The 20,229-nt window shown below is 38.1% G+C and overlaps 2 protein-coding genes across 21 annotated transcripts in view; one reads left to right on the plus strand and one right to left on the minus strand.

Annotated features, from left to right (window-relative positions):
• DCAF6 (DDB1 and CUL4 associated factor 6) overlaps positions 1–940 on the minus strand; it is a 138,349-nt gene extending 137,409 nt beyond the window's left edge. For 9 of the 19 annotated variants that reach the window (XR_010157391.1, XR_010157383.1, XM_063811637.1 and 6 more), the window contains exon 1: positions 50–180. Coding sequence is in view for 9 of the 19 variants with exons in the window: in XM_063811637.1 (XP_063667707.1) it covers positions 50–146 (97 nt within the window). In the remaining 10 variants the exon portion in view is untranslated. Of the gene's footprint in view, positions 1–49; positions 492–545 lie in introns of those variants that run through there. The other 10 variants (XM_063811617.1, XM_063811611.1, XM_063811648.1 and 7 more) reach the window with 9 other exon arrangements.
• On the plus strand, positions 38–18,874 carry MPC2 (mitochondrial pyruvate carrier 2). Of its 2 annotated transcripts, none has more exons than XM_016931913.3 (6): positions 38–163; positions 1,160–1,325; positions 12,489–12,529; positions 16,395–16,479; positions 16,939–17,050; positions 18,674–18,874. In XM_016931913.3, exons 2-6 carry the CDS (start codon positions 1,217–1,219, stop codon positions 18,708–18,710), a joined length of 384 nt encoding a protein of 127 aa, XP_016787402.1. In that variant the 5' UTR covers positions 38–163; positions 1,160–1,216; the 3' UTR covers positions 18,711–18,874. The 2 variants fall into 2 exon arrangements, with proteins under 2 accessions (XP_016787402.1, XP_009435477.1); XM_009437202.5 differs by lacking the exon at positions 38–163 and adding an exon at positions 433–522.
• The last annotated feature ends 1,355 nt before the right edge of the window (positions 18,875–20,229 follow it).

A 20,229-nucleotide genomic window follows, 5' to 3' on the forward strand; every position in this document is an offset into this window, starting at 1 on the left:
CCACTCTAGGCGGCGACCTCAGCGCCTCCGCCCCGGGGCCCCCGCTCACCCAGGTAGCGACTCCGCAGCCGGGACGGGTCCTCCAGCCCGAGGGACCTTTTCCTCACGTCCCACAACAGGTGTGGGCAGGAGCCACCCCGAGACATGGCTCTGCCTGAGCCGGGTGAGAGGGGAGACCACCGCGTGGGGGAGGGGAGGAGGGGGAGGGGACACCCGTTTCAACACCCGAGCCGCACCGGCACCATCCGCGCGCCGGGCCTCCAGGGCGCAGCGTTAGATGGCGGTGGCAGCAGCGGCGCCTGGGCCCCCGAAGCCCGGCCGCACCCGGGCCGGAGCTCGCCTCATACTCTCCTTAGACTAACCAGAACATCCAAAGATCAGCAACAGTCTCCTCCCTCAGCCCCCCTCCAACAGGAGGAGGCGGAGGCGGAGGCGATGGCGACTCCTCCCTCTCCTCGTCCTGGATACCCTCCCCGCCAACCCTTTCTCGCGAGATGACGACCACCCTGGGGACTAAGGCTGGTGTGTGCCGCGGCTGCCCTCACCCTGGAAGAATGCATTCGGGCCACTCTAACCAGATCCTTAAGTCGCTAGGGATAAAAGACGAGTAGAGAGAGAAGCTACTCAATTCTGTAGTCTCTCGCTCACGAGTCTCCAGTCAAAAGAAGCAAGAGAATTGTGTGGCATCATCTTTAGGCACTGAAGGCCCAAAAACCCATTTTAACTACGGGCCTGCTTAATCAAAGTGAAAGGGCAGTAGAACCAGCGCAGCTTCACTTTCCCTTCTCCAACATGGCCTTGAGGGCATGGGGAGAAGGAGGAGGTTTCCGCTCGACCCCGCCCGCGCCTCGGGGCGGGCCAATCATGGCGGGCAGCTCGGCCTGCGCAAGCGCGCTGCCAGCAGGGCGCAGCGCGGACTTGGTGAGGTGATTATTTTGGCACCTGTTGCCATGGCTCCTCCTCCCTCTCTCCTGCCGGGGGCCGGAGGCGGACCAGGGGCTGGCAGTCGGCAGCCTCCGCCCCCTCAACCTTCGCGGGGCCCGGGCCGCAGCTTTTCGGTTCACAGCGGGCAGGGAAAGACGCGGGAAGGGTACTCCAGGCGAGAGGCGGACGCGAGTCGTCGTGGCAGGAAAAGTGACTAGCTCCCCTTCGTTGTCAGCCAGGGACGAGAACACAGCCACGCTCCCACCCGGCTGCCAACGATCCCTCGGCGGCGATGTCGGCCGCCGGTGCCCGAGGCCTACGGGCCACCTACCACCGGCTCCTCGATAAAGTGGAGCTGATGCTGCCCGAGAAATTGAGGCCGTTGTACAACCATCCAGCAGGTAATGGACCCTGAATGGCCTTATCGAGACCTTCCTTCTCGCTTCCTCTAAAATGGACCTTTTAGAGGCCCTCTGACAACTGCCTCTAGAGGCATCCACAGCCCCAACCCCTTCCGTTCAAGTGAAGCCGTCTACTCTCCTAGCCTGTGCATTTCACCCTCTCTCCTGCAACATCTCTTCCTAAGCCAACGTATCTCAAGTCAGCTCCCTTCCCCACCTATGTGACATCCGCTCCCTTACGCACGACTCCAACCCAAACCTGATCTCCAGATTTGAGCCTTCTCAACTTCTGCGGCCACCAAACTGTCTGGGACCACCATGAAACACTCATTCTCTGTCTCTTTTCGAATTGTGGCATATTAACCCACGCTAGGCAGAGCTGGATGGGTGGCTTGTCGCACTGTAGGGTTTGGAGTAAAGGTCACTTTCTTCAGCTGCTGCTGGCTGAGGCCTGCAGACTGAGCCCTCCCCCAAACTGCATGCTTTACTTCATCCAGGCTTGAGTCAGTGTCATTTCTCATCCCATAGGTCCAGTGTGTTTTTTTAAGTCTATCCTTATTTATGAAATTGTTGAACAAGCTCTACCCAGAGCTTTTTGTGTGGACAGACCTGGATATCATTCTCTTCTACCACTTATAGTTGTGACCTTGAGCAAAAGCCTAGATCTCTGTTTGTGTAATACGCGGTCTATGAGAATGACAGATAACATATGTGCTTGACTCTTTGTAAATGCTCAGTAAACGTTACATCTCTCTTTGCCTACTGGAAAACTGTGTTCTTGTGGTTGAAAAAAAAAAAAAACTGTAAGAAACTGAAAGATTCCAATCCCTTTATTAAAGATCTAGAATTCTGTTACCTCTTCTATAAAGTGAGTTGTAATGATACTTATTTGCTAGGGGCTAACATCAGATATATTCTGAGGTCTGTTTCAAGCCTAAGACTTGGCAAACTAGAAAATGTGTTGTAAATTGAAAGACTGAAGTGCTACCCGAAAAATGGCTTTTATTCTCCTACATAGTTAAAATCTGTATTCTGCAGTTGGTATCATTAGGAAAGTTGTCTAGTTCCCCCATTATCTGATTATGAACCAGCTCTCTGGAGTCTGAACTGGTTACTAAATCTGATTTCCAGTTTGATAATGGAATGAATTGAACATCTGGATTATACTCTAACCCTTAATATTATTTTCTGCAACATTGAACCCATTATAAAACTGATCATTAAGGACAGTTTGTTACTGATTTAAAAAGTTTTTGTTTATTTGCCTTTTAGTTCTTTTAACATTCAATTTTTTTGGAATTATGCTGTGTTTTGTGGCAAAGATTTTCGGGAAGGAGGGTTGAGCTATGCTTTTTGTAATAATCTGGGGTTTACAGAGTCAACTGAATGTGAAGTCAACCCTGACCTTCATAAGCTTTGTGTTTTAGCTGTAGGACAAGGGCATGGCAGAGTAAGAGTAATTTTAAACTACTTAAAATAATACAAAATTGGAGGGTAGTCTTACCTTGATCCTTTCCAAGCCTTTAGTTTTTAGCCACCTGTAATTACTGCTTAAAATACTACTCAGCTTTCAGAATGAAGAGGGATTACCTTTCACTTGCAGGATGTGCATTTCACCTGAAAATCCTTGGATTCGTTCAGTTATTTTAACCCCCTTTTTCAGTGTAGTAAAAGGAGCTAGGCTTTGAAGGGAAATAGACCTACGTTTCAGTCTTGGCTGTGTGACCTTGACCCTAAATTCCTGCCTTAGTTATCTCATCTATAAAATGGGAGTAATTGTAATCATTTCAGGATTGTTGTGAAAATCAGATGATCTAATGTCTCTAAAACATGTAGCACAGCGTTTGCACTTAGACTCAATAACTGTCAGTTCTAAAATTTGAGCAACATACAGAGTAAGGATATCTATTACAGCAGAATTATTTATGATCGACAAGTTGGAGGCACACCAGTGTAGAAATGGAGGAGCTTGAAAAATATGTTGACTGATGAGTATTGAATAAAATCTGAGGAAACACTGATTATTGTCTTAAGAGTTATCCAGAGTGAATATTCAAGGATTTTGCCTACTATTTTGCCTAACAGTATTTGTTATTGAATTGTCATTGAAACATTTGTCTAGATTCACCTACAAAGAGTTTATTAAATGATATGAAATGCTACAATATTAACAGTTGGAAATCATACATTGCTGATTCTAGATTTTTGAGATTTAATTTTATCACTGACACTGTATGTCTCGACAGGTAACAAGAATGTGTTTTTAGCCAGGCGCGGTGGCTCACACCTGTAATCCCAGCACTTTGGGAGGCTGAGGTGGGTGGGTCACCTGAGGTCAGGAGTTTGAGACCAGCCTGACCAACATGATGAAACCCTATCTCTACTAAAATACAAAAATTAGCCGGGCGTAGTGGCAGGTGCCAGTAATCTCAGCTACTTGGGAGGCTGAGGCAGGAGAATTACTTGAAACCAGGAGGTGGAGGTTGCAGTTAGCCAAGATCGTGCCATTGCACTCCAGCCTGGCAACAGAGCGAGGTTCTGTCTCAAAAAAAAAAAAAGAATGTGTTTTTATGTATAGATACATATTTTAGTTACAGTATTGCATCTCTGACCTGTGAGCCAGAATTTTGAGGCTCTCATTATCCATTTGCCTATGTGTTTTTGCTGGCATGTCATGATCTGCCACTGTAGAGAAGGAATAGAGTTCTAGCCAAATGTGTGTCCTGGTCAAGTTCCTCAACTCACAAAAAGGATGTCAGTCCCCGCATTATCCCCCACCTGACTATAAAAATATGTGACTCCACCCTAGCCAGTTGCATAGCTGTACTCCAGTGTTTGTCAAAGAAATAATCTTGAAGTTATGTTGCCCAGTGTTATTTTTTCTTTTCTTTTCTTTTCTTTTCTTTTTTTTTTTGAGACAGAGTCTTGCTCTGTTCCCTAGGTTGGAGTGCAGTGGTGTGATCTGGGCTCACTGCAACCTTGGCCTCCTGGGTTCAAGTGATTCTCCTGCCTCAGCCTCCTGAGTAGCTGGGATTACAGGCACGTGCCACCCTGCTCAGCTAATTTTTGTGTTTTTAGTAGAGACGGGGTTTCCCCATGTTGGCCAGGCTGGTCTCAAACTCCTGACCTCAGGTGATCCACCTGCCTTGGCCTCCCAAAGTGCTGGGATTACAGGTGTGAGCAACCACACCCGGCCCAATGTTTTCTTAAAAGCTTAGTTAAGGAAAACAAAAAAATTATCAGTGGAGGAGTGTCATTTATTTGTATTTGTGAGTTCCAAAATGGGGTAAGTCATCCCAAGGGGTGCACACAATGAAACACTGGAATGTAGGAAGAAAATTATAGAATTTCCAGTAACGTTTACTGTTATTTCATCCACTTAAATTTTTCATTGTGTATACATTCTGTAATACAAAAATATATTATTGCAGTAATTCTATATAATTTATAAATATATAAATGATTTATAAACAGGATGTATGCTCAAATTGTTTTTTACTGATAGGGCATATGTTCAAGAGGAGCTGGAAGACCACAGCTCTAAAGAGTCTAAAAACTATCCTTTGGTGAAGTTAGTCCCAAAAACAGCTATCTGAACCATATCATTTTAACGCATTATAGCTCTCCTCTTACTGAATTACATTTTGGCTTACATGGAAGAGCTTTAGAAAAAATAGTTCTGTGAAACTTGTTGCAGTGCTTAATGTGCTGGTGCTGAGAATATCATTCTCAACATTACATGGGTTCCCTCTGAAGACTCATGGGAAAAGTTACTTTAAAGTCTAAATAAGAATAATATTTGCATTTTTCCTAGATAATTAGCTTGTTTAATTTTAAAGACCTAGAGGATATTTCTTTTTAAATAAAAATAAACTAAATGAACCAATGTTATCAGTGTTTATAAGGAAATATCTGTATCATAAAAATTTTATATTCAATGCTAAGAGAATTGATGTTACAATAGATGGTTAAATACAGCTTAGTGCAAATATATATTGTTCTATTATATGTAAATAAAATCAAATGTGGATCAAATAATGAGTGTACGTACCTACATAGTTTGAATTACACAGTTCTTTAGCATCTCTGTTAGAACTTATTTTGTTGCCACAGATTGTCAGTGAAGAATCTTAATGCCAGTCTAAGATATTAATATATGTCCATATATATTCTTAAGTGTATATTTAATATATTATGTTTAAATACACTAAATATACATATATTATTTTTTAAAGTAATAACTCTTATTTAAAGTTAAGAGATAACTAAAATAGATGTAAGATTAGAATTTCAAATACAATTGTAAAATATTGGTGAAAAATAGAATATCTTCAAACAATCAGCTACCAAGAAGGTTGAATTATTCAATATTTATTGAGGGCCTGTTGTATATTAGACACTGTTCTGGCACTCAGGATAAATCAGTGGATAAAATAACGAAACCCACCCACACAGAGTTTGTATTCTCAGAAGAATTCATAAAAAGGAATATCAGCTGGGCGCGGTAGCTCACACCTGTAATCCCAGCACTTTGGGAGGCCGAGGCATGTGGATCACCTGAAATCAGGAGTTTGAGACCAGCCTGGCCAACATGGTGATACCCTGTCTCTACTAAAAGTACGAAATTTAGCTGGGCATGGTGGTGCGCACCTGTAATCCCAGCTACTCTGGAGGGTGAGGCAGGAGAATTGCTTGAACCTGGAAGACGGAGGTTGCAGTGAGCCAAGATCGTGCCACTGCACTCAATCCAGCCTGGGCAACAGAGCAGATTATCATCCTTGATGCAGTTGTTCAACACTTAACATATTTTTTGTGTGCTATCCTGCTTTTAAACTAATTTTAAGAAATTAGAACTGTTTATGCAGATGTGCTACAGAAGAAAGCCCTAAGCTATAAATAGTTTATCATTCCCAGGTCATGTAAAAATATTAATTTTGCTTATAACAGAGAATGAAATATGTTTAAAGTGCCGTATGGTATAGTAGAAAGAGGACTGGGATCAAAGAAACTGTGTTCTAGTCCTTGCTCTATCCAGAACTCTCCTGAGTGTAAGACAAATTACTTAACTTTTAAGTGCCTCATCTTTTTCATTTATAAAAATGAGGGAGCTTGGACTTTCCTTAAAGTCTTTTCCTGCTAATAATCTATAATTTGGTATTCTCTTAGGACTTTTCTTACATTCAGAACCTTCAGGAAACTCAGATTTCATTGGGGAAAGTCATATAATTATTGTTAGATTAGGATTTAGGGATCTAGTTTTTTATCCTTGCTGGATTATTTATTTTAAACAAGTAATTTGTTTACTGGGCCTCATTTGCCTGATTTATGAGTGCCTACAGTAGATGATTTCAACAGTCTTTCTAAATCTAAAAGTAACTGATTATGTGTACCTGAAGAAATAGGTAAATTTAAAACGTATCATCCCTACAATGCATCTTAGCTATTTTAGTCTCTTTACCTGTTCTTTACTCTGGAATTTCAAACCAAAGTGTATTTTTAGTCAACATTTTTAAAAACATTATCTACCCATGATGTTTTGGGTACTATTTTAGTGATAACTATTTCCAAGGCATTGTGGAAAATATTAAAATTATATGGCTCTAAAATGGTAGCTTAGTCATGTTCTTAGTGTTAAATCAGAACTAGCTTTGGCACAAATAAAAATGAATGATTTTTTGGCCGTCAGTGTCCATGTCAAAGATTAACCTTTACATATTCTAAGGATTTGTATCTAGTTTGTCACATGATAGCAAACAGATGAACTTGTGTAATGTAAGGAATTAAGAGGGGTGTTAAAAAGTAACAAACCATAAAGGAGTGGCATGAAAGGGATGGGAAGAGGTAGGGAAATGTAGTGATTTTATGACCTCTTAGCATTCAGTAAGAAACTTTATTTTTCACAGAGGGATATAGTGAATACCTCAATCCAGTATTTGTAAGTGTGTATATGTGCTTGAGAGTAAAAATTACCTATTCTGTTCCAAAAAGTTAGTCTTTACTTAGGGAGGGAATCATATATACGATAGGTGGCCTACTTTCTGGGTAGGATTCATATAATATTTTATTAACAGTAATTTCTCTCAAATAAGGAAATTAGGAAGTAAGTTTATGTCAGTTTATTAATAGGTTCATTGAAGTTCAAGGCAACTAAATTTGTTAATTTGAAAATTTATGTCTGTTATTATTTACTTATGATATTCACTTGTAGAATTTCTCAAATTCTATGAAAAGTTAGAATTTAAAAACATGAGTTTCACTTTAAAAATAAGGCAATAAAACACAAAATAACTTATAGTCAGTATTTTTCATTCTTGAACATAGTTCATAGTTTAAAAGGTATAGACTTTTTTTTTTTCTTTTTTCGAGACAGAGTTTCGCTCTTATTGCCCAGGCTGGAGTGCAATGGTGCAATCTCGGCTCACTGCAACCTCTGCCTCCTGGGTTCTAGCGATTCCCCTGCCTCAACCTTCCCAAGTAGCTGGGATTACAGGCATGCACCACCACGCCCGGCTAATTTTGTATTTTTAGTAGAGACGGGGTTTCTCCATGTTGGTCAGGCTGGTCTCAAACTCCCCACCTCTGGTGATCCGCCCACCTCCGCCTCCCAAACTGCTGGGATTACAGGCATGAGCCACCACGCCCGGCCTAAATGTATAGACATTTTAAATACTTGTTTAATGTTTCTAAATTGTCAGCATTGGAGGCCTTCTTCAACATCCAGTAGTACTGTTCAAAGAAACAAGATGAAAATGTATTAATTCTTTTTCTAAAAGAATATATAGTATGTCTGATGTGAACAATTTCTTTCATCTTGGGCTATAAATTAATGTCTTATGAGGAGATTTTTCTTCAGTATATTTTCAGCGTTCAAATTTTCCACCTAATCAAGTTATTTCATTTATCATAATGGATGTTAGCCAGGTATCTATTAGTTTATACATCTGCTTATTCTAATATTAAGGTATTATAATCACTTCACATGTCATAATTATCTATTTTTATGCTCTCCCATGAGAATAGCTGTGTCATTGTACAGAACATAAGCCTGTGTTTTCCAGGTCTAGAATGACACATGTGACATTGTATTGTCACTATTTGAGTGATACCTATTTCTAAATGCTTTGTTTTGTCAAAACTTTATGTTTAGAAATGTTGAAGTAAGTTGGAATGTTTTTTCGCTACCATATCCACTGTTGATCAATTGCTGTTTTCTGGAAGACAGCCTCTGTATCTGATTTATATATGTCTAAATTTACCTGTCTAGCTTTATTTGACATATTATTTACTCTTACAGGAAAAAAAAGCTAAGAAATGTTAATTGAATGTTAATTAGCTACAATGAAAGGGTTAAGTTTTCTTTAAAATTTTGTTAACCCATTGTGTGACTTTTTTTTTTTTTTTTTTCTGGAGTGCAGTGGTGCGATCTCGGCTCACTGCAAGCTCCACCTCCCGGGTTCACGCCATTCTCCTGCCTCAGCCTCCCGAGTAGCTGGGACTACAGCCGCCTGCCACCATGCCCGGCTAATTTTTTGTATTTTTAGTAGAGACAGGGTTTCACCGTGTTAGCCAGGATGGTCTCGATCTTCTGACCTCGTGATCCGCCCGTCTCGGCCTCACAAAGTGCTGGGATTACAGGCATGAGCCACCGCGCCCAGCCGACCTTTTTTTTTTAACAGTTAAGAAAACACTGTTTGCATTTATAGATATTAAACTGATTTTTTTTGTCACTTGTCCACATCTTCTAGTATCTCAGAAAAATTAGCAATTTAGAAGGCCTTATGTATTGGCTACTGCTATTTTTCTGTTTAGTACATAGCAGTTGTTAAACTAAAATTAGAGCTGTTTTCATAGTTTAAAATTATTCACTCACTAAAATACCTCTCTTGGTCCAGGTTCTAGCAACCATAATTTGATGTTTGAAGTTTTTTCCGTTGTTTGGTTTGGTGGGGAAGGGCTGTTGTTAATATTGTAAAACTATTACCTAGCTCTAGGCAGTTTAGTAAATTAGTTACCAGGCAAACCTACTGAAAAGATTGACTATTTATTAACCCCAAAGGATCAACCATTTAAGCCTGTCAGCCATTTAAGCTTGAAACCAGAATCTAGAGGCTTTACTCAGAAAACAATTTTGGGGTGACAGAAACTTCAGCTTTCAAATAGAACAAGAGAAGTCTGCTGAAGAGTTCAGAGTAAAAATGAACACCCATTCAGCCAGAGACTAAAACAATACACGGACTGACTCTTGATTGATGAAGCGAAACTCCATGCGAGGATAAAAACTAAACTTAGTAATTGATACTGTGTATGAGCCAGAGACACTGTGTATGACAAAGAACAATGAACCAGGTGTAATGATAGGAATCCCAGAATCTCACCCTAAATTTCCAGAGAGTTTGAAAAGACTGACTTATAGGATTAATGCATTATGGCATCAGACTCAGGGGAAGAGAGCCGTGGTCTAAGAGTAGAGTAACTAATGAGTGAAATCTAATATATCCTTGGCATAAAGGGAACCTGATGTCCCTAGAGATGAGAAAACAGCAAATTCCAGCCTTGAGGATGAAGCAGTGTCGAGGCAAATCTGGGTCAGACAGAAAGTTTGAATATCTTTGATTAGCATCTATCCTGAACATGGTGGATCCAATTCAGTTCTGTTGGCACATACCTATTATTTGTCAAGGAAGATTAAGAAAAGGACCTTGTCTTCGGGTTAATGTGACAGATGCATAAATAATCATTTTAACAGAAAATGATAGAAGAATATACAGGCTGCTTTGGTAGTTAAGAGAAGGAGCGATTTAGCCTAACCTGGAGTTTTTTTGTTTGTTTGTTTTTTAAGGCTTCCTTGAGGAGATGCAACCTGAGATGAGTTTCTGATGGATAGGAGTTAGGTAAAGACTAAGCAGGATATTGAGAAGGGACAGCATGAACTGAAGAGCCATAAAATAGCATGAAACTAGTTGAATGTTTGCCTAGCTTATCAGTCGCCCTAGGCCAGGATTTCTTAACCCTCTACTTTCTGGGAGCGGCTGTCCTGCGCATTGGAGGATGTTTAACAGCATCCTAGGCCTCTACCCACTAGACGGCAGCAGCAGCAGCAGCAAGCAGCAGCATCTGCGGCAGTTGGGGCACCACAGTTGGGGCAACTAAAAATGCCCCTGGGGGGACACTCCTGGTTGAGAACCGCTGACCTGGCTAAGATTTAGTTAAATTAGGATTATATATTCTGAAACTCAGTGGCTTCATGTTTTCTTTTATATTCCCCTTTTTCCCCTTCGTAAAAATGTCTTCAATTCCAACCTTAACCAAAGAAGAAACTAAATTATTTTCTATCTTGTAGAGAGAAAAAGATGTGGCTAGAGTTCTATGTGTGTGGTGGCTGTGCCCAGAACAATACTGCTTAGAGAACTGGATAACAGAAACTGAATATAGATAGGTTTTTCACTCAGTTGTAAGAACATCAAAATTTAGAACTCCTTGATAGTTTAAATTCTCTTACCAGCTGTTTCAGCACTGTTTTTAGATTTATTCTACAACTTAAAATACGGAAAATTCAAACGTACACAAGAAAATGTAAAAATGGTTAGATACCAGATGTATGTGAGAAAATAAAGTTTAACATTATAATGGGCTGAGTAGGCCCACAAGGAACGACAGGGTTTGTGCCGTGATCTTCTTTCTAGTGTTTGAAGAATTATTCTAATGATACCCAGCTTCTCTGAAGAATGAGAAAATGAAACTTAGATTGCTGTAGGACTTTAGGATTAAATTAGAAAATCAGCAAACATATTTTAAAACTATTAAAAGCATAAGCCAGACTTATCAATATTTAAGTATCAGGCTGATAAAAACAACTTATGATTTTAAAGTACTTTAAAAGTTATTTGTGGCCGGGCACGGTGGCTCACGCCTGTAATCCCAGCATTTTGGGAGGCTGAGGCGGGCAGATCACAAGGTCAGGAGTTTGAGACCAGCCTGGCCAACATGGTGAAACCCTGTCTCTATTAAAGATACAAAAAAATTAGCTGGGTGTGGTGGCAGGCGCCTGTAATCCCAGCTACTTGGGAGGCTAAGGCAAGAGAATCACTTGAACCCGGGAGGTGGAGGTTGCAGTGAGCCGAGATTGTGCCATTGCACTCCAGCCTGGGCAACAGAGTGAGACTCTGTCTCAAAAAAAACAAAAAAAAAACAACAAAAAAAAAGTTGTTTGTATGTGTATATATATATGTGTGTGTATATGTATATATATATACGTGTATATGTATATCTGTATATTATATATACACATACATATTATATATTAGGGTAATAAATATTAGTATAAACTGCTTCCAACTCTACTGGCTAACTTTCCTTTTTATTTAATATTCTACATTCTATTAGGTAATAGGGGTACAAGTATGAATAATATTGAGCCACTAGCTTCGAGGAAGTCATAATCTTGATAGGTACATAGATTTACAAATAACTAGAGTAAAATATGTAAAATGTACTGTGGTAGATTTTAAAATGACATTGAATTAATGAATTTTGCTGTAAGAATACTGTGAATTCGAGAGGGACAAAAATATCAAGGACTATGTTAAATTGTGGAAGACAGAATGTGTAGCATTGCCATCACTTAAGGCTAAAGGCAAGTAGTTTGCACTATCTGGTGATACTTTTCAAAACCTGCATACTAAGCAAAAATTGCAGGGAAGCAACTGCCATTTTTACATTTTTCAAATTTTGCTGCTTAATGTTAAGATTACCCAACTATTTGTTATAGTAATTCAGCCAAAATGCACAAAAATGGGGTGTTATCACTGGGTTCATTTTCACTTGGGATGAGAGTATTACTTGAGTGTAAAACTAGTATGAAAGTACATTAGAATCAAGGTTCCCTAAAATATTTCTATATGGCAGTATATTTACTGAAAAAAATTTGCATACAGTTGAACCTGTGCAGTTCAAACCTGTGTTATTCAAGGGTCAACTGTACTGTGATACTGTGGTGCCTCTCTAAATGTTAACTGAAATACAAAGTATGCAAAAAGCATAGTAAAAGTGGTTAAAAATAGATTGATAAATCCTTTGGTTTTTAAAATTTGGTGACAGCTGTTAAAAGACGTGTATAATATATTTGGTTTATTCCTGAATTTTTCTTTTCTTTTTTTTTTTCAGGTCCCAGAACAGTTTTTTTCTGGGCTCCAATTATGAAATGGGTAAGTCTTGAGTTTTTACGGAAGCTACTGAAAGACAAATTCCTTAATAGGAATTTACTAATTTGAAGTAACTTTTATGAAGGATATACTTTAGAGTATTCTTGGTATGCCTCTAGGTGATTTCATGGCAAATATTCTCAGACATATCGTTTTCTCCATAAAGCAACTATCTACTTTAGTTTTTCTGAACTCTTTAGATAAGAGGCCTTCTGGGAACATACTTGTTATCAAAAAACTTACAATTGTGCGCCATATGGACATGAAATTTCATTCTAAAATGTTATTACTAAGTAAAACATTAAGCTAGTTAGAACCCCCAAGTTAACCTTTATTATTAATTTAGTATGAGAACTGAAGGTACTAACACCAAAATATAGGTGAGGAAAGTTACTCTCAAAAAGTAGATGGATTTATTTGAATATAAATATTAGCATTTGGTAAATGAGAGAACCTAGGACTTCTGACTCCAAGCCCAGTGCTTTTACTCTTCCCCAAAGTTTTCTTTCTTAAAGTTCTTACTTAGCTGAAAAGAAACAATTGTGGTGGCTGTTTGTAGCAAATCATTGATTTTATGTTGAAAGGGCCAGTTTGGGTCTATAACTGTGCTTCTCAAAGTGTCATCTCTCTGGACCTGCAGTGGCATCATTTGAGAACTTGTTAGGCCCCATCACAGACCTACTAAATCTAAAACTCTAGATGTGGAGTCCAGTGAGCTCTGTTTTCATAACCTCTGCGGATGATTCTCTGATGCCCTCTAAAGTTTGAAAACCACTGGTCTGTAGGCTTTTTTTTTTTTAATGTGGTAAAATACATATAAAACTTACTATCTGAACCATTTTCAAAGTGTACAGTTCAGTAGTGTTAAGTACATTTACATCATTGTTAACCAATCTCCAGAACCCTTTTTATCTTGTAAAAGCAAGTCTCTGTACCCATAATTCCCCATTCTCCTTCTCCCAGTCCCTGGCAACCACCATTCTACCTTCTGTCTCTATGAATTTCACTACTCTAAGTACCTCATGTAAATGGAATCAAAATGTATTTGTCTTTTTGTAGTTGGCTTATTTCCCCTAGCATAATGTCCACAAGGTACATTAATGTTGTCACATGTGTCACTTTCCTTTCTTTTTAATGCTGAATAGCATTCCATTGTATGTATTTACCACATTTTGTTTATTCTTCTATATGTTGATTGGACAATTGGTTTGCTTCCACATTTTTGCTGTTGTGAATAATGCTACCATGAACATTGATGTACAAGTATCTGTTTAAGTCAATACTTTTAATTCTTCTTAGTATACACCCAGAAGTTGAATTGCTAGATCATATGATAATTCTGCTTAATATTGTTTGTTTTCCTCAGCAACTACATTATTTTACATTTCTACCAGCAATTCATAAGTGTTCTAATTTCTCCACATCCTCACCAACACTTGTTACTTTTGATGGGGGAGCATTTTTGTTTTTGTTTTTATGATAGGCACCTAATGGGTGTTAGATATCTCGTTTTTATTTGCACTTCCCTAATGATTAGTCATGCTGAACATATACTTATTGTACTTATTGGTCAGTTGTGTATATTCTTTGGAGAAATATTTATTCAAGTCCTTTGCCTGTTTTTTAATTTAATCAAGGTGTTTTTTGTTGTTGTTGAGTGATGGGCTGTTGTAATTCTCTTAAATGTACTTTTAAAATGGTTAGAACAATTCAGAAACTCAGTTGTAAATTCAAGTGGTTGAGAATGTTAGAGTTGGAATTGGCTATGACTCAATCTTATGGCCTTGGGCAAGTTTAGTCTCTCTGTCATTTTGTCTCTTCAACTATAAAGTGACAAGATTAGAATATAAGTGATTTGGGAGCTGTATTTTACAGAGATCTAGAGAGCAGGTTTTTTTTTTTTCATATCTACATATTGAGAAAAGATCCTAAAACCCCCTATACTAATGGAAGTTACATTACCATTTCCTTCTTCTCTCCCTACCTACACTTAAAATTACATAGTAATAATATATCTTTATAGTGGAATTGATTGCTGAAGTATTCAATCATTAAAAGAGTTTGAGTGATTTCATCTATTCACAATAAATTTAGGGGCCTCTTTGATCTCAAATTTACCACAGTTTAGGAGTTTATTGATTTTATCAATAGCTTTGGGGTTTATTTGACCTGGTTCATTACTGTTGTGAGATATTGACAGCATTATATACTCATAAATGCCTTCTTGACTATCTGTCTCTTTAAGAACATCTATTTTAAGTACATGTTGAAATCATACATAGTCTCCAGATGACAGCATAGCAATAGAAACTTCTGTGTTTTGTTCTCTGGTGGGGAGACTTCTTCTATTAGATACTTACCTTATGTACCTCTTACTGTGTTTTACTATCCCAGAGTATTTGATAATTAATCTGTAGAATTCTATACATGACACATAACAGTTGCTTCTGCAAGCCACATATGTTCTATAACATGAAGACTCTCAGACCATATGCCTTCAAACATATAACTGTAGTAGAGTCCTTTGTAACCACTTTAGTTGAAACCACATAACTAATCATAAAGGTCAAAGTGGATAATCCTAAAAACAAAAACCTATGTACCTTAAATATTTTATTTTAACCTAAAGGATATAAATATATATTCATTGACAATCAGTCTTTTTTAAAGCTAAATCTTTTATTTGTGTATGGATTTTTGAGCTCCACATTTTCTATCCTGGATAAATTACACTACAGTGCATCCTATATAATTTCCAGCTTAGTTTTTTTTAAAAAAAAATTTATTAAATCATATAAATTACATTAACAAGTAAAACTGGCATAAATAGATTGGGGAACAAACATAGTGACTTGGTAAAAATACAGCTCATCTGGTGGGAGCAAAAACGCATGAGTGCAATAGAGACAGTGTTAAAAACACAGAAGAGAAATGGCCATGTATATGCTGATGTTAAAGAAAAATGGCGTAACAGCCAAGGCCGGGCATGGTGGCTCACGCCTGTAATCCCAGCACTTTGGGAGGTTGAGGCGGGCGGATCACCTGCGGTCAGGAGTTTGAGACCAGCCTGGCCAACATGGTGAAACCCCGTCTCTATTAAAAATACAAAAATTAGCCAGGCATATTGGCACACGCCTGTAATTCCAGCTACTTGGGGGCTGAGGCATGAGAATTGCTTGAAACTGGGAGGTGGAGGTTGCAGTGAGCCTAGATCGCACCATTGTTCTCTAACCTGGGTGACAGAGCGAGACTGTCTAAAAAAAAAAAAAATGATCTAACCAAAAAACTAAAATTATAAGTTTTTCTGATATTTATACTTTTTAAAAATAATTCATTAGAAGCCCAAACCTCAGCATCACACAATATACCCATGTAACAAACCTGCACATATACCCCAAATCTAAAATTTAATTTAATTTAAAAATAATAACATTGGCAGAAAACATCAAAGGAAGAATCTATACAAATGACCTTAACAGCTTTTAGGTATCTTCCATGCTAGTGGTTAGTGGTTCCTGACATATATAAAGAGTATATAAATTCATATGTGAAATAGGTAGACCAAAAAAAACCCAAAATATATATGTACGTGTAATGCGTACATATACATCTTATCTATATATGTACTACTGACTTTCAGATATGTGAGACTGCTTAGTGTACCTAACAAAATAAAATTAGTTCAAAAAGCAGTTTTTTAATTCATTGTGCTTTTTTTTTGTTGTAATCTACATTTTCTTAATGAATGGACACTAAAATTATACTGCTAACTTACGGAAATCTCAAAAATGTCTTGTGCTTGATTTAAAGTTAAAACTATTACTCCACACTTGTGATACTTTTTTTCTTTCTATGCGTTAATGTGTAGGGGTTGGTGTGTGCTGGATTGGCTGATATGGCCAGACCTGCAGAAAAACTTAGCACAGCTCAATCTGCTGTTTTGATGGCTACAGGTAAATTAAATAAATATCTTCTGTGTTTCTTGTAGAACATAAATGATTTTTGTTTTCTTTTATATCAGTTTATTTAGTGGCTTAGTGTTTGAAATACACCCACACACAAAGGAATTAACAGTATTATGTCTAGGAAGTTATTAAGTTATGGATGGAGGAGTCACAGAAAGAATAAGTATCTGAATGGGCTTTTGCTTTTCAGGTTTTTGCCATGAACATATTTTTATAAGTGGGAAGAAAATTACAGTTAATAGTCACTTTAAAGATTCCTCTTTCATGTAAGAATTGAGTATTTTCTGTGACACTAAGTTACAAAAACATTATTGAAAATTCAGAGTATAGCGTTTCTTTGTCCCTCATCCTACATTATTGTTGTAATTACTTTACTCAATATTAAGTATTCACTGAAGTTATTGCAGCAGTATGTATTCTTTTTAAAGTAACATTTTGTTTCAACAGGGTTTATTTGGTCAAGATACTCACTTGTAATTATTCCAAAAAATTGGAGTCTGTTTGCTGTTAATTTCTTTGTGGGGGCAGCAGGAGCCTCTCAGCTTTTTCGTATTTGGAGGTAAGCCTACCAGAGATATTTTTAAAACTGTTTCAAAGGCTACTTAGATGGCACTAATTTTTTTTTTTTTTTTGAGACAGGGTCTCGCTCTGTTGCCCAGGCTGGAGATGGCACTAATTTTTTTTAAAGATTCATATATAATGCTAAGACAAGAAGTACCTAAAGTAGAAATTTAACATTTCTAGAAAAGTCTAGGGGTTTACAAATAAGTTAACCAGTTAACTAGTTAACTGGCTAAAATCAGTTAAGCAGTATGTTACCTAGTTTTTAGATTTAACTGTGCATCATTTAGATGGTTAACTATCTCACATAATCTCTTTTATTAAGACAACATATACAGTTTATGATTTATTAGTTTCTTATGTAAACCTTTTATCACTTACTTTCAATTGTATATAATAAATTGGAACTTAAGTGTATTGTTATGTAGTATTGGAAATGATACGTAGAGTGAGGTCTTTGCTTTCATTGGAAAGTGTTCCATGAGCACTGGAAATTTTTAAACTATTTACTCAGTAGTTAATATTGTCAGTGATTTATGATAATGACATTATGATCAAATATTTGAAATCAGGATCTTTTGAGAAACCTAGGAGGTATGGTTGGCTTCATGGAATAAGTTCCTTCTTATGCTTTTATACTACTCTCCATTCCATTATAAGCTAGGAGGAATAGTAAATGAAGCCCAAGGTATGGTAGAAGGGAAGGAAAGACTATGGCTCTGTGGTTATTTCTTTGGATTGAGAATTGAGGAAATGGTCCTTAGCGTTTGTGAACTTAAGTGTTTACAGGCTGTTAACCCAATAGCCTGCCTGCATCACAGAAGTATATTTTACCTTAGTGGTTAGAAGTATATTTTACTTTAGTGATTACTTTAGTACATTTTACTTTACCTGTTGATCTTATTCTTAGGAAAGGTGCTTTGTGAGTATAAATTTTAAAATTCTAGATGACCACATTTTACTAAATTTTATACATATGTTCACAAGTTTGTCACACTCTTGTAGAATTCCAGAATGAGAATATTTTTATTAAAATAATACTTTTGCACAGGACACTATATGTCAGCTAAGCTGTTAAAAGTTTTTGGCAGGCCGGGCATGGTGGCTCACTCCTGTAATCCCAGCACTTTGGGAGGCCGAGGCAGACAGACCACAAGGTCAGGAGATCCAGACCATCCTGGCTAACACGGTGAAACACCATCTCTACTAAAAATACAAAAAATTAGCCAGAAGTGGTGGCGGGCGCCTGTAGTCCCAGCTACTCGGGGGGCTGAGGCAGGAGAATGGCGTGAACCCGGGAGGCAGAGCTTGCAGTGAGCCGCGATCACACCACTACACTCCAGCCTGGGCGACAGAGTGAGACTCCATCTCAAAAAAAAAAAAAAAGTTTTTGGCAGTTGTGCTCTTATTATCTGAAACAAAATCCAGATGCAAATGAACTCTTTGAATCCTTTCCCTTCTGCCTGTTTCTACCTGTAAGCCCTCCGGGAAGATTCTGTTTACAACTGTATAGCTACTTGACTGCCAAGAAAGAAGAAATGGAGTATGCTTTCCATTCTCTCCTTACCATAAATTTATCTATTATTATTGATGATTATTTTTCTTTCTGTTTTCTTTATAGATATAACCAAGAACTAAAAGCTAAAGCACACAAATAAAAGAGTTCCTGATCACCTGAACAATCTAGATGTGGACAAAACCATTGGGACCTAGTTTATTATTTGGTTATTGATAAAGCAAAGCTAACTGTGTGTTTGGAAGGCACTGTAACTGGTAGCTAGTGCTTGATTCAATAGAAAAATAAAGCAAACTTTTAATAACAGTCTCTCTACATGACTTAAGGAACTTATCTATGGATATTAGTAACATTTTTCTACCATTTGTCCGTGATAAACCATACTTGCTCGTATATACCGCCTGCCTCCTTCTGTTCCAGTCAGCCAACATGTGTGCATAAAAGAACACACAAATTCAAGAAGTTGGAAGATTAAATTATCTGCTTATTTAGTGTAGGATGGTCAGGTAGCTAGCTATAAGTGAAAGGAAATTTTGCTGAAGAGACTGAGAAATGGGTAGTGGAATGACTATCAAGATGACCTCAAACTATTTAAGAACATTTTAACTTGCCATGAAGAATCTTGATGATTTTTGTATAAATGTTGTATAAAATTCTTTTACAGCTACAGATTTTTAAATAGGATCATTGTAAAGATTAATGAGATAATGTTTTAACATGGTGCCTGGTCCATGATAAGTGTTAAATTTTTCAATTACCCTCAGTAACTGATAATGTAGCAGAAAATACTCTATATTCAGACAGACCTGAATTTGAATCCCAGCTCTGTGACTTATATGTTGTGACTTTTTTTTTTTTTTTTTTTTTTTTGGAGACAGGGTCTCGCTCTGTGGCCCAGGCTGGAGTGCAGTGGCACAATCTCAGCTCACTGCAAACCCTACCTCCTGGGCTCAAGTGATCCTCCTGCCTCAGCCTCCCGAGCAGCTGGGACTACAGGCACACACCACCACACCCAGCTAATTTTTGCATTTTTGTAGAGGTAGGGTTTTGTCATGTTGCCCAGGCTGGTCTCAAACTCCTGGGCTCAGGTGATCTGCCCGCCTCGTCCTGTCAAAGTGCTGGAATACAGGCATGAGCCACCATACCCAGCCTATGATGTGACTTTAGACAAGTTAGGAAAGTACCTAGCAGAGTACCTGGGTCATAAGTAGGTTTTCTGTAAATGTTTGTGACCTTTGGCTCCGTTGTGAGGAGAGACTGAGCATACATTACTCCACGCTACAAATAATTAACTATCTATTTGATTTGACTTTCAATGTGGAGTGCAGAGCTTTTTTTCTAAAAGTGCTAATAAAGCCCGTCCTCATTAAAAATATAGTCAGATGAGTCAGCAAAGCAAGTTATTTCAAAATTTGAAGAAATGAGACAAAACAACTTTTTGAGTAATACTATAACCTATGAAAATTTGGCAGTTAGCAATTGAAAACCTTGTACTTTATCATTTGTCCCTTAACCATGGCCTACCATTGAGGAGAAAAGATTAGAGAGCTTGACATAGGCCACAATGAAGAGGTTCTGAAGAGTCAAATTATTATTGCTTTCATTTCATAAACCACACTGTTAAATTCATTTGTGTGTTTGGCATGGGTGTGCACACATGT

Source organism: Pan troglodytes, chromosome 1 (assembly GCF_028858775.2).
Source record: "Pan troglodytes isolate AG18354 chromosome 1, NHGRI_mPanTro3-v2.0_pri, whole genome shotgun sequence".
Taxonomy (NCBI): domain Eukaryota; kingdom Metazoa; phylum Chordata; class Mammalia; order Primates; family Hominidae; genus Pan; species Pan troglodytes.